The following is a 14,828-nucleotide window of genomic DNA, read 5'->3' on the forward strand; positions in this document are numbered from 1 at the left end:
CCTGCCAACTGTGCTTAATATAAGCACGATTGAAACGACATATCATGTGTGATGCATCTGATAATCATAAATAAGATGATTGGTTCATCTTTTTGTACTAAAACACAAGTAACATCTTATAAATAAATTGCATTTAAATTTGTTTTAAATAAGAAAAAACGATTGTCGCAGCGAGGGAAGTCCTTATCATCATCATCATCATCATCATAGAGACGTGGGGCTGATGTGTGTCCAGCCTGGTGACGTCCTCACGTGCACGTCATACTGAGTTGAGTCGTGCACGTCTGCGGCTGTGCTGTTGTCGTACAACGGGGAGCCAGCAGAGGGCGCCGTGACGGAGTGGGCCAGGCTGGAGTAGTGATTGTTGGAGCCTCGCAGGAACTGAGAGCTCAGGCTGGAGTTCATCCCTCCTTGCTGGGACCCCGGGGTCAGAGGGGTGTTACCCACCGACCACAGGCTGGTGTACTGACTGGGGTGACGCAAACAAACGGGAATTTTAACATATAATCAGAAAAACTTTTTTTTAATCATCAAAAAATCACGTTTTGTCTCTTGTCTAAGTACATTAAAATGCTTTTTAACGCTTAAAGAAAAGGAATTATAAGTAGAAAATTTGTCTCGATATTTTGAAATTTGACTTATCTAAATGCTTTAAAAATATATATATATACTGTATGTCAAATTATTTTTGAATAAGCTTAATATTCATATTTGTACCAATTTTACTTTCAGAATTTAAATCTGTTGACACGCCCTTTTCTGTAAGAATTATTCTTGTTTAACTTTGCACAATTATTTTAAAACAATATGCAAAGAATAAATATATACATTTAAAAAAATGCTTGAGGAGCAATTAATGAAGATATTTATAATCTAAATTATAAATGGCTGTTAAACAAAAACACTATAAATACACATCTATAAACTACACAACTAAAACATGTGGTTATTGTAACAAAATAGTAATAATAGACAAATACTTTGGCACACGTATATAAATAATAGCAAATAAACCAAATAGCAAGTCGGATGTTTTCAGTGGTGTAAGAGATAATTAAATAATTTTAAATAATTTAAAACATGGAAAATACGCCGTGTTAATAAATTAAAAGTCTGGATTCATACACGGAAATAAAAAAAATGTTCATTGAATATTTATTTCCCCAAAAATATGATCAAAAATGTTTTTAATGTATTTGGTATTTTATATGATTTAATCAAAGGACAACTTGAGCCTTTCAGCTCAGAAATCATCTTTTTATTGAGTTAATAAATTAAACTATCATTAAAAAAAAAAACACTTTTAAGGGTCTCACCTGGTGCTGTTCCCTGTACTCGTGTTGTGGGTCACGGGCATCATGCCGGTGTGTGTTGGCATCTGTAGACCGGACCAGGTGTCATGGCTCGGGAACATGGACAGACAAGGTGACGAGTTGTCATGGTAACCGGCTGCAGGGAGAAAAATAAATCATCAAAAAACGATCACTCAGTAGTAGAGAAGTAGGTTTTGATTTTTTGTAACAAAAAAAAGGTGTAAATTCCTGGTCTGAGTGGCTCACAGTTTACAGCAGTGAGGCTCCACTCACACAAAGACTGCAGGAATGCAGAGCATCCTCTTCGCCACATCATTTGTTTGACTTTCTTGTTAACGGCCGCGACAGGAAGTCGTCGTACTCACTGGGAGAGTTGGTGCGATGGCCGTACGGGTTGGTGTACGGGGCCGATCGGTTGCTCTTCAACGTGGAGTAGCGCTCGCAGCCGTGGGACGGCGACGCAGACAGAGGACCCCCGAACTGAGTGTGAGGGGCCGAGGTGGGACACAGGGGTCCGGAGCCAGGAATGAACCAACCACCCACTGAACAAAGAAGAGGACGAAGAGAGATGTGTGAGCGCCGGATGATCCATGGCAGGCGAAAATAAAAGCTTACGTTGAGAGTACGACTGGTGGTTTTCATGAGGGTCCTCTTTGATTTCCTTATCATCCACTCTGGTAAAGGAAGAAACAAATAGGTCAGACCATTTAAAGTCGCTATGGTATAACTACATCTCTAGCTTTTCAGGTAGATCCATTTTATTTGCCTTTAATCTTGATGAAATTTGCTTAAACATCAACGTGAATGTCTTACCTTTCTTTAGCATCCAAGAACGCTTTGGCAAACGGGTTATACTTGATTTTTAGAGCTGTTATCTGAAATTAAACAAAGAACTTTAATGATATGATGAGGTAGAACAAGGGTGGGAAAATACATTTCCTCTGGGGCCATACTGTTATATGACCATTAAGAAAAGCAAAAGTAATACAATTAAATAAAAATAGCTTGAATATATCATGTTTACAACTCTGGCAAAGCAAGTTTCTGATTCGGACCTTTGTATCTGTTCTCCATGAGGCACAAGATAGCTTGAGACAAATAGATTTAAAAATAAAAGTTGTTAAAACAATAATATTTTAAATTCTAAATTCTCCAAAAATACACAACGAAAAAGATGTTGATCTTGAATTGAAGCCCAAACATGATAAATTGTTCCAAAATAAACTAAACAAGTTTAGGTTTTGAAATATTTGTATCTGTTTTAGCTATAGCTATAGCTTTAAACACAGAGATAATTAAAAGTTGTTGAAATTAAGACCATTTAAGGAAGTTATTTTTCCTATTTTTATATTTTATAATGTCAAAATGTAAATCAAATTAGAATGCAATATATAATGTTTAAGAAAATTATTTAATCTCTAAGACCAATGCACCTAAAGAAGAAAAACAAATATTTTTTAAGCTGGGGAAACGTAAATAAATAAACATTCTTAAATAAGTTTTGGGGTTAATTTGGTTGTATATTATTTAATTTTCCAAGTTGTATTTATATATTTCTTATATTATACATATATTAGTTCATATACAGTATACATTTTTAATTAAGGCATCAAATGAAAAAAAAAGGTTAATATACCATGAAATAAATAGGGTAACATTTGAGAGTATATACATGTCATTTAAAATATACCGTATGAAAAAACCTGGGGAAAATAAGAATATAAAACCCATAAAAAGGACAAAGACAAAAAAAGGTATTCAGGTCGAATAATTGTTAGAATAAAAAGGATTTGTTATCGGAAATATTTATCGATAGTCAGTTTTAAAGTCCGCACGACACAAATCCGTGCGTAAATATAGCACGCTCATATTTTTACGCACGAAAGACGAGGGTTTAAGTTGATGTAGACGTTGTTTTTATCAACAATTAAATATTAATAAAAGTGATTTATGATCGACTGACCTCTTAATAAGGTGAGAGTATATACTGTACATGTCATTTAAAATATATCGTATAAAAAAAAGCACTGGGGAAAATATAAATATAAAACCAATAAAAAGGAAAAAGACAAACAAAAGGTCTTCAGGTTTGTAATAATTGTTAGAATAAAACAGAATTGTTGGATAGTCATCGGAAACATTTCTAAATAGTCAGTTTTAAAGTCCACACGACACAAATCCGTGCGTAAAAGACGTGCGTAAATATAACAGGCTCGTCTTTTTACGCACGACAGACGCAGGTTTAAGTGAATGTAGACTTTTTTTTATTTAAACAAACTTATTATTAAGAAAAAAGTAATTTATGATCGACTGACCTCTTCATTCTGATACGCGGTCACTGCGATAAACTGCGTCTCCTGGAACGAGTGGGTCGTGATCATCCTGCGGGGGCCCCCCACTCTCACGATGTGGATGCGAGGCTCGTACTTGTGCAAAGAATTCAACATAATCTGAAACAACAAAAGCGTGTTATTAAATAAAAAGAAATAAGGAAATAAGGAATGTTTTTTCTTACCTGTCCTCCTCCGTTGAGTTTGTTGGTCAGCTTGACTTTGCTGAAGGACACCGGAGCCTTCATCCAGTGCGCGCCGAAGTTCGGGGAGTCCGGATGGATGTAGACGCAGCTCGGGGTCTGCGGTTCTGGTTTCCCTCCAGGGACCCACTCCCCGTTCACGTACTTCCACCGGTGGTTGTCCGCGGACACGAAGTCCAGCAGGAACGAATACATGGCGTTCGGGTCCAACCCGGAGACGTTGACCTTCAACACTGGAAACATCCTCCTAAAAATAAAATAATGTTAACTTGACTTATTATGGGATTTAAAATCTTTTATTCCACTCGGGAGAAGACTCACCTGCCGTTCTTGGTCACGATCATCTCATTGGTGAGCTCCTTAAACTTGGTCCACAGCTCGTTGTCGTCCAGGCCCAGCTTCAGGTCCCTCTCCGTGGGGTCTCCCTTCTCGCTGCCGGCCTGCAGCTCGCTCTCCACGGCGCTCAGGAGGTGGTCCACCCGATGGTGGCTGGTCTTCACGGTACACTCTCCCACCGACATCCTGCTCGATTTATGAAGAGCTTTTTTTTTTAGGATTTAAAAGTTCTGGTCCCGGTTGACTTGTTGGAGTTTCTCGGTCTCAGCTTTTATACCCCGCAGTGAACGCTCCATGTTGAGAAGGACTGCGATTCGCTCGGCTTTCCTCTTTGATCTCCGCGGACTGGGCTGTGATTGGCTGATAGTGGGAATCACCTGGTTTTGAATAAACTTTATTGTAACAGCCTGTAAACATTGACACGCACTTCAAAGACACACCTGTAGAGCGTTGGATCGCAGCCGCTTCAAGACGAAATACAAATAATTTAAACTTTGTTTTCTAAAACTTTTAAATATAAGGTAAGGTAAGGTAAGGTAAAACTTTATTGATCCCTCAGGAGGTCTCCTTCGGGAAATTGTTTTTTACCAATAGCCAGCAATTTTTCATAAACAATAACAAATAATACATAACAAATAAAATAAGAAGAAGAACATAAAGAGGAAGAACAAGATGACACAATCTAAGTCTCTCTACTTTAAATATCCTGATGCTAATCCGTAGTGTGTTTTTCTTCTTGTGTGTTTTTTATTTTTATTTTTATTTTCCCGTTTTTATTTCTATTCTATTTTATTTTATTCTATTTTATTTTGTTAATAGTGTTACATTTCTAATTTTTGTAAATAATTGTATATTCTTAAGATCGTTTTTATTTTATTTTGTATTATCTCTTTTATTATTTCTTTTTCCTTGCACTTTATTTTTTTAAACTGCGCTGTTGTGAAAGTGTGTTTCCCCTCTGGGGATGAATAAAGCTTTTCTACCTTCTATTTTCTACCTTCTAAAGCTAAAGACAAAGAACATAGGTCAAAGAAAAACAACAAAGACAAATGATACAAAGACTAACATGGAACAGAACATCCAGATACTCTCACTCCACTCCTGCCCCCGAACTCAGAATTGTACAATTTAATAGCCCGAGGGATGAATGAGTACCTGAGTCTATTTGTTTTGCATGTGGGTAGGAGCATTCGTGCACTCATTAGAACATATTAAATAAAAAACATATTATTTAGATTTCTGCGACTATAGCGTCCATCTTAAACACCGAAAATAATACAATTAAATAAAAATAGCTTGAATATATCGTGTTTACAACACTGACAATGCAAGTTTCTTGAGGTAAAAGATAGCTTGAGACAAATAGATAAAAAAAAAAAAGTTAAAACTTTGAATATTCAAAGTGTTAGTTCACGCAAAATTAGTAAATTCTCCAAAAATACACACTGAAAACATCCAAATACCTCAATATACCGCTCGTCTGTAACGTCCCTCTTGAATTGAAGCCCAAACATGATAAAAAGTTCAGGATCTTGAGATATTTATTTTCCATGTTGCACAAGCTACAGCTTTAAACACAGACATAACTAAAAAAGTTGTTGAAATTAAGAATATTTAAGGAAGTTCTTTTTCCTATTTTTCTATTTTATATTGTCAAAAGGAAAATCAAATTAAAATGCAATATATGATGTTTAATACAATTATTTTATCTCTAAGTCAGCACAAATACAAAAAAAAGTAAAACAATTTATTTTTATTTTGAATCATTTCTGAATTATAATAATAAGAACAGTTTGGTACATTAAGTCTTTTAGATTTATATTTCATTAAAAAGGTTTAATGATGAAAAAAAAGAGATAGAAAGTAAAGCAAGAAAGTGATAAAAAACAAAGCTGAATAAATACAATATCATAATAATTAAACACTTAATTTAGATCATGCATAGTTGACTAAAGCATTGTTGCCAAATACCAAGTTAAATAAAATATTGAAAATAAAGTTAAAGTGGCAGAAAAAGGTGCCATGTTGTTTGTATTCATCTGCAGTCGTCCAGTGTATAGTTTGACCACAGTTGACTTCCACAGTCAATGACCTGGAAAATATAATTAAAATACTTGTTATTATAAACCTTAAGTTTAATCATGAGCTTTATTACTTTGACATTAGTCTGCTGACAGACATCGTCTATAGATAAAGGCTCAGGTGTTGTGCGTCTCAAGACTTCTATGCAGCACAAGCACAACAACAATCACACACTAGATGATTTCAAACGCAGTAAAATAATGTTTTTGAAAGTTCCACGTCTCTCTGTGTCGGCGGCTTCACAGACTCAGACTCACAAGACTTATGAATCTTCTCTCTTTGCTATCTGGACACACCTATGGAAGAGTCGGTCGTGGAAAAACACAGGTACAGTCAGAAAATAAAACATAAGATCTGACACACAGACATGTCCCACATAAGTGTCGAACACACAAATAAACACGAGTGCCGGTAAAAAAGTATTTGGTGTAAACTGTTACCAAGGAAGTTTCTAAAAAAGAACACAAATATTAAAGGCGCGCAGTGAGTGGCGAGTACGTGTGAGCTTCCATAGCTGCGGCGTGTTGTGTTGTGGCCGGTTTGTGTTACCAACCAAATCTTGGACTCCTGGTCGCTCCGGCCCACAGAACTCTGAGTCCGTCTCTCTGTCCAAGTTCACAGCAGAGAAAAACAAACTCAAGTCGAGTAGATTATCAAAATAATACACTATTCACAATAAATGTGTTTGTTTGCTTACTTCCGTGTGAGAAGCTGGTTGATCGTAAACTCTCCTCAGTTCCTGCACGTAAACATCTATGTCTCTATAGAAGTCTGGACAGTTTCATGTCTCTTCTGGAGGAAACACAGAGATCGTTGCTTCAAATTAAATTCAGTATTTTCTCGCCGACCCCAAGAGGTCAACATAAAAAAACAAAACATTATTAAATGTGAATTTATCTGTTCAGAGTTTTTGTCAAATTAGCATCTTAACGTTTCACTTTAGCTCATGAGACACTAGTCTTGTTGTTTTTTATTTCGTTCATTTTTTATTTTATATTGTGTTTCCACAACAGCACACAAAGAAAATAACTTGTTTTTTTCCCTTTTATTGGAAACATTTAGTTGCCTATTTTATTAATTTATCTTTTTCATTTACTTTATTTATTTAATTTTTCTTGTTTACCTCATTTACTCTTTTTTATTGTATTGTTTGCAGAAACAGAAATTCATTGCAAAGAGCAGTAAAAACAAAGTTGTTCATTAAGAGATCATTTTCTATTCTATCTTCTCCTAATTATATTTGTATCATATTATCTTTCAATATTATTATTATTATTTTTAATTGACTTTATATTTCAATCATTAAAATATTAACCACATTAAAATGGTATAGATGGTTTTATACTTTGTATTTTATAATTTGTGATACTTACTTAAGAAAACTTTATTTATTGATAGTTTTTAATTGAGCTCGTCACACACACACACACACACACACACACACACACACACACACACACACACACACACACACACACACACTTACTTAATCAGGCCTCTTGCTCTGGATCTTCTTGACAGTCTTGCAAAACCCTCTCGTCCGCGGGAGCAACATTTATTATTTCCTCTCGTATTAATCGTTTTATTCCTCCGACAGCTTCATCGTGTGGCATTACGAGCGTGGCTGACTGTAAACCGTCGGAGGTGTAATAGACGGCGTCATTTCCCACAGTCCTGGTGTCCCATTTGGCGCCTTCTCCCTCCTCCAACACCAGGGCCGACCGTCACACTGGGCCACTTCCTGCATTTAAACTGCAAGCCTGTGAATTAATGTTATTGATCTACGCTGCGCCACGAGGCTCCCACACGCTCCCCCAACCCCTGCTCCTGTCCCGGAGGACAATGCAGGTGCAACCGAAATTAACGTAGAAGACACATTCAAGTCTATTTCCTTCCTCTGCTTTCAAGCTTACGGGATCATTACGTCCACAGACTTTACTGTGGGAACTGACTTTAGAACTTGATAGACGTATAACTTAGAATTATTATAACTACTCTTTAAACTTGGCTAAGCTAGTAGAAATGTGAGTTGGAAAGTCAACAACTAAGCAAAACAAAGGTAGTGGAACTAAACCAGTGGTGGGAAATTACATTTCCTTGGGGGCCACATTTCAGTGGCTGTTGTGAGGGCCCGTCAAGCAAAAATAAAGCAGCATAAGTATAAAATCAAGTAATACAATCAAGTAAATATGCTTAATCAACTTATTGTATTTTATATATTTTTTGTTTAAACAAGCACTTTGTTTACATATTTTTATATTCACTTTCATTTATTTTGTACTTTAATCTTCTTTAAGGGCAATAAACACTCACAGAAATGAGGATGAAAGTACTATAACAACACTATAGTCATATTTAGAGACCAGTAATGAATAATATCAATAAATCCAAATTAAAATTGTTAGTTTCTAAATGATCATGACTGCAAAAGGGCCAAATAGATAAAGTCAATGGGCCACACTTTGCTAAGTTCTAAACTAAACAAGCTGGAGTCAAAAACAAATGTATTTTTCCTTTTTCAATTTATTTGTTAGCGTTTAGCATGTTAGCTCGATCCCTGGTTGAATAACATGGAGCTTCTTTCATCGTCGGACATCAGGCCTTTTTTATTTTAATGTATCATTCTTTTGAGAAACTGAATCTATACAATTATACCATTTGTCAAAGCGATTAATTTTATTCCTTAACCATCCGACATTGTGTCAAACTCATTCACAAAAAATATCTTTTAGCGGTCGAGGGTCAAATCTTAATGATCTCTATGTTGTCTTTGCTTCAATTGTCAGTTGTTGAAATATGTTATCTCAACATGAAAATTAATCTACTTTAATTTAGAGCCAACCGTCCGGCGTGGCCACAGTTTAGTAATAAAATAAGCTCTACTTTCATTTGAATGCGTTGCTCAAGGGCTCTTCGACAACATGGCTTCAGACCATTCAAGACATAAGGGTCCAGGCGTCGTGATCTCAATTTCCCACTGATGTAAAAAAGTGTTTTTCAGTCGAGCCGCTGATGCCTCGCAGTGGTCAGTTCCTCCGCTCTGACCAGTGTTTGTCTCCCTCTGTGTTTGCTCAGGCCTAACACTGGGGTGAGAGAAGCATGTTTGTGTGAGTGAGCTCGACTCAACAGTCTCTTACACTTTGTTTTGACTCCATCACTGACGCCGATATCATCTCAACTGATTTTCTTTTTCTTCTGCAAAACTGATCCTATTGTTACATTGCATTACAAAAAATATCGAGGAAAAAGTAATTTTCCAAGACAGAGAAACATTTACCACCTTATAGGCATAAACCCATATTAGTATCTCATTTTTCCTGAATTAATTCTTATAATATGAATAATAAATGGTTGAATATAAGTTTTCAAATGTTGAAATTGTTTTTTTAATTTTTTTTATGTAGTTTGTTTTAATCATTTTATTATTTATTTAATACTTGACATAAATCATTTCTTAATTAAAAACATGTATTTGTTTTTATTTCAAATTTTGTTTAAGCCATTTCTTTAATGACAGGTGAAATTTGTTTGGTCAATAATCTAATTTCAAAATTCTAATATTGTAAATATCAAAGGTTTCTTTCTCTCAGTTTGATATGCTCATTAAGGAAATCGATATAAAACTCTATATCCTTAATTTGTAATTGTTTTTGTATAATAACACAAACATTTTATAACCGAATTTAAAGGGTAACAAAATATTGGATTAAAAAAACGTATTTCAGACCAATTGGAATAAGAAAATCAAACTCTATATCCCGAAAAATGAATAATTGTTTGGAAAATACTCGATTTTTTAATAATTCAATGATTACAAAAAATAATAATTTAACCAATCAAATGCATACAATACCGAATAATAACAATACCTACACATTTTCGAATTCAATTACTTTTTTATTTTAAATTTTATTTTATTTTGATTTATTTTTTATGAAAATAATTGCTGTATTTGCTGTGGCTAATTGGAAAAAAATAATTCCCGAAGGAGACCTCCTAAGGGATAAATAAAGTTCTACCTTACCTTACCTTACCTTACTTTAAAAAAAAGAATGAAATGCTAAAAATACTAAAACAAGTTTCAACATTTAAAATGTTAAATTCAATCATTCTATGTTCTGGCACTGATCCACTTCCATATTGCACATTATAAACTAGCCAAGCCAACAGGTATTTTCACACGAGTCAGAAAAGCTACTCGTTTTCAGGGAAGTCTGTAAGTGTTCTTACGGCAGGTTTGTCCACCGAGGCAAAAGGAAGCATCGTGATGTCGTCACTTCCAGGTGTGTTTGTCCCTCACAGCCTCAGCTCCGTGAGTTCGACCCCTGTGGCTCAAGACTTCAACCTTAGGAAATATTTGTTCAATCGCATCCTCGTCTTCAAAAGACCCTCTTTCCTGATCTCAATCCTTTCATCCTACACACACACCAAACACACACACTTAGAAAAGTCCCCAAAATAATCGTCCATTTAACACAACACGGATAATCAGCGACACTTTTCCGCAACAACATCGTCACGCCGCGGTCAAGTGTTGCCGCCGCTGTGATGTGCGAGCGACGCACAACATGTCGACTTGTTAATATTTTCCTAATGGTGTGTTACTTCTCGAGGGGCCGCCCCGGTGTGGTGCGACTCACACCCGATAACACTGCGCACTCGGGTGACAACACACTTTGTCTGCTGGGTGCAAACTTTGGCTGCTCGCTGGGACCCTTGAGCAAGGCGGCGCTCGCTCACACACCGGTGGTGCAGCAGGTCACGTCTACACAACACACAACGGACGAAACATTTGAACGGATCTTCGCAAACATTGACTATGATGAACCTTTTATTGTACAACATTTAAGTACTTCTTATGCAATGTTGTCACACACTACAAATGCAATGAAGAGTGTATCAAACACAATACTATGATTCTTTTTAAATACTTTTATTTACTGTTAACCTGCAAATATCATGTTGCATTTTCGTGTTGTAATTAAACTTGCGCCTGCTAGATGGCAGCAATCTTTACTTCCTGTCCGGCAATGACTGGGGACGAGAGGATACAGTGGACTCCTGCAAATTTTCTTAAAGCTGATTTTTGGATATATTAGATATAAACAACTTTTAAAAAATCTTTTTAATATTTGAACAAAAGTTTAACTGAGCGATTCAACAGCCTTTTTTAAAACAATCGTACGAAACCGAAAACTAAACAAGGAAACAGAATTTAAATAAGAATCATACGAATTTCGGTTGATACTAAACCCTACTCACCGGGTTGAGAAAGAGAGAACCACGAGTGAAGGAGTTTAAGTGTCTCGGGAAGTGGCAGCTGGCCAATATAGCTGTGTTTTTTAATTTCTTTAGCTTTTTTAATTTGTGTTTTTATTATTAGTTACTGTTCTTACGTTTGAAAATAATCATCAACAGTGAGAATTTCGTATGTTTATAGAAGTCTTTACACACTGATCAACTATATTTTCAATTGATTCCCATTTTCATTATAATGTTGGTTTGTGTCATCATTCGTCATTTTCGGTCTCTATGGGGACGATTCTTTGAAAACTCAGCCAATCATAGACGCCGCAAAAGTAACAGAGAAGCGTCTTCTCTGAATAGTATTTTGGGGAGTTACTATACATGAAGTAAGTAAGTAAGTAAGTAAGTCATTTTTATTTGTATAGCACTTTTTCAGACCAGGGTCACAAAGCGCTTAAACAATCAAAACAATATTCAATAAAGTATATATTTTAAAGATCAAGATAAAACTGATAACACAACAGGAGTTCCAGAAAATCAAGGAAAAGCCTGAACAAATAAAAAGATTGGTAACATGTTTTAACTTTGGGGGGCGCAGGGTTTCGTCGTTTCGATCCCCACTCTTAGCATTTAACTTTCACAAGTTTTTAATAAAAACTATTCATTTTTATTCGCAGTGTCTTTGTTTCTGTTTTCTGACGAGTGGGGAGAAAGTATCTGTGATGTTCTGGTGCAGAGGACAGTCAAGACTATGTTTGGCTGATTCTTTCAAGGCGGGGAAATTAAACGTACTGGAAAAAAGCCACCCCTAGAATATTTTGATCTTGGGGTCTTCGAGCGAGTGGGGAAAATAGAGCTTTTGGTGATGCATCAGCAGTTATGTACAGATTCATGGTGGTCAAAACAGGGCCGTGGCAAAAGAAGACAAATATCTTGGTAAGTCCTAACTCTCTTTGATGTTCATGAACATTGGGGTTCATCATGAGTTTTCTCCTGAAGGTCCCTGAGAAACATGGTCATTCAAGGGAGTAGAGCCACTCCTAAGGTGGCATCCTTTAGGATGCTGCTGCCCCCTCGACCCCAGGATAGGCTGAATGAGAGGTTACATGATTTAAAAAGAAGAAAAAAAAGGAAGAAACAAAAATTAGAATTACAGAACATTTACTTAATCTTAAGTATTTTTTTGGAGCTCTGTGAGTCAAATATTTAATTTCAAAACATTGTGACGCTCACGTGTGATATTTAGCGACGCAGAGAAAAGTATGAACACATGACCGATCGCTCCTCCTCATCATCACCGACATATAAATACACGGATTGAATCAGTGACGGTACAACCTGTGCAGGTTCATATTTTGGCGTCGGTTCTAATTGCAACATGGAAATACATTCAGGGTATTTCTCGTGGATGTGGGGAATGTGGTGGTGGAGCAGATGAGGTGGAGCTCCAGGGGAGTGGGGGGGTGTCTGGCTGTGTTTGCCTGTGGGATGGTGAGATTTCACACCGGTGAAGGACTTGTCAGCAGAAACTTTAACTCATCGTCCAAAGCGCCGAAGCGACAGCAACGATCCGACTGACAAGTGGAAGAGTTGTTTTCTAGGTTTGAAACATTCTGTCCACGCCAGCGTCCATCTTTGAATATCTGTTTCCTTGTGTCAGCCATTATTAAAAATTCAGCTGCAAACGTTAGTTTTTTCTGTATAAATCTTTGTGCTCACCATTTAAAATCATGTAGTACACATGCCAGGCCTGTATGTGGCGTTGTAGTAATCAAACAAATGTTATATTGTAACTAAATAATTATCATTTTCAATAGTTTCTTAAACAACAATCATGGATTACGTCAAGATTTTATTCCCCGTAACACTTGTGTTACTGGATACTACATAAACAATGCAGTGTCAAGCAGGCATTTTCGGAATATATTATTACCGTAGTTAGGCTTAAAAATACTACCTCATAAAACGCAGTTAATATGGAAACTTTTTCCAGCTGTAAAATGACTGGTTAACTAGCTAGCTTAGCTGGTTGAGTCAACAGTCATTCTGATCAAAGTAGATTAATGTCCATGACCTACACATATACTAATATTTAAGATAAGATAAGGAGCATGAATGTTTACAATTAAGCAGAGGCTTCCAGTAATAGTAGTAGATGTGTAGAAGGAAAATGTATTTGCTTGGTGAGTTTTTGATAGAGGAGGACAAACACAGAGATAATTAAGATATATTTGACCTTAAGGAATAAAAAAATATATATATATAATCTTGTTCCTACTAACTATTACTTACATTTTGGTAAATATACATTTTGTTCGTCCTTATTCGTTAGATAAACTTTATTTATCCCTCTGGAGATCTCCTTCGGAAAATTGTTTCACAGCATACAAAGACGATAGATTCATAAAAAAAAAAAGAAAATTAACAAAGACCTTTAAAAAGAAAAAAGGATGACAAAACTAAGTATAAAGAACATAGATCAAGGAAAAGAACACAAAGATTAACAAAGAATATCATCTTTTCACTCAACACTTTCCCCTAAACTCAAATCTAATAGCACGAGGAATGAATGAGTCCCTGAGTCTATTAGTGTTGCATCTGGGGAGGAACATTCATGCCCTTTTTTTTTGCACATTTTTGAAAATAACAGTCGAGATTTTATAAAATCCTGTAGTGAAAGTAAACTCTCTGGCTCTTACGTCGTCCGACTGATCACTCATTAATTGCAGGAGTTTCTTTTCCACACCTGAGTGACACCACAGCTCAAAGTCTCCAATGACCCCCCCGCCCCCCTCAGTAAATCCCAGACTCTTTGCCTAGAAGCTCATAAACGCCCTCACATCACATCTGCCGGCATGAAGTGACACCGTCGGGTCAATTGCCAGTTTCTTTTGTCCAGGACATAATTACAAACATTTCCCCCCGTACGGTGTTTGGAGGAGTCGCTGTGGCTCTGGTCCAGAGAGGTTACTGTCCACAGCGAGAGAGGTCGCCCCGTGTTTGGTCATCTGTGAGTGATCATCTGGCTCCTTCAGGAGGGTCTGCACCGGACCGCCCTCCATGTTTGTTCTCTCTCTAGAAGAGCAAACATGGATGCAGAGGCTCAAAGTTAAGAGAGGTTTGTCACAGTCCAGCTGGTCGGTCGAAGGACGCTTGACCTCAGGTTAATGCAGACAGAAAGAGTGTCTGACATGTGATCATCTTCTCAAGTGTCCAGGGCCGAACAAAATACATATTTTTATCTAAAAGGAAGTATCAGTCTGATTTTAACCTTGTCTTTTCTTACTTTGAGGATTTCTGACTCGCTCTAGTAGAAG

General features: G+C 36.5%; 1 protein-coding gene across 1 annotated transcript; it reads right to left on the minus strand.

Annotated features, from left to right (window-relative positions):
- Positions 1 to 204: 204 nt before the first annotated feature.
- tbxtb (T-box transcription factor Tb) lies at positions 205 to 4,369 on the minus strand. The gene is made up of 8 exons (XM_087802557.1): positions 4,168 to 4,369; positions 3,829 to 4,093; positions 3,629 to 3,763; positions 2,127 to 2,188; positions 1,929 to 1,987; positions 1,679 to 1,855; positions 1,317 to 1,449; positions 205 to 469 (listed from the first exon to the last, which is right to left on the minus strand). Exons 1-8 carry the CDS (start codon positions 4,365 to 4,367, stop codon positions 205 to 207), a joined length of 1,296 nt encoding a protein of 431 aa, XP_087658683.1. The 5' UTR covers positions 4,368 to 4,369.
- Positions 4,370 to 14,828: the final 10,459 nt, after the last annotated feature.

This window comes from Callionymus lyra, chromosome 11 (assembly GCF_982586985.1).
Source record: "Callionymus lyra chromosome 11, fCalLyr1.hap1.1, whole genome shotgun sequence".
NCBI lineage: Eukaryota > Metazoa > Chordata > Actinopteri > Syngnathiformes > Callionymidae > Callionymus > Callionymus lyra.

What these genes read in the sequence shown, in the direction of transcription:
- tbxtb (XM_087802557.1), bottom strand. Translation starts at nt 4,367, where the DNA reads ATGTCGGTGGGAGAGTGTACCGTGAAGACCAGCCACCATCGGGTGGAC. An exon ending in AACTCAACGGAGGAGGACAG is followed by an intron (nt 3,764 to 3,828) that starts GTAAGAAAAAAC and finishes TTGTTGTTTCAG; the next exon opens with ATTATGTTGAATTCTTTGCA. An exon ending in TTCTTGGATGCTAAAGAAAG is followed by an intron (nt 1,988 to 2,126) that starts GTAAGACATTCA and finishes TTCCTTTACCAG; the next exon opens with AGTGGATGATAAGGAAATCA.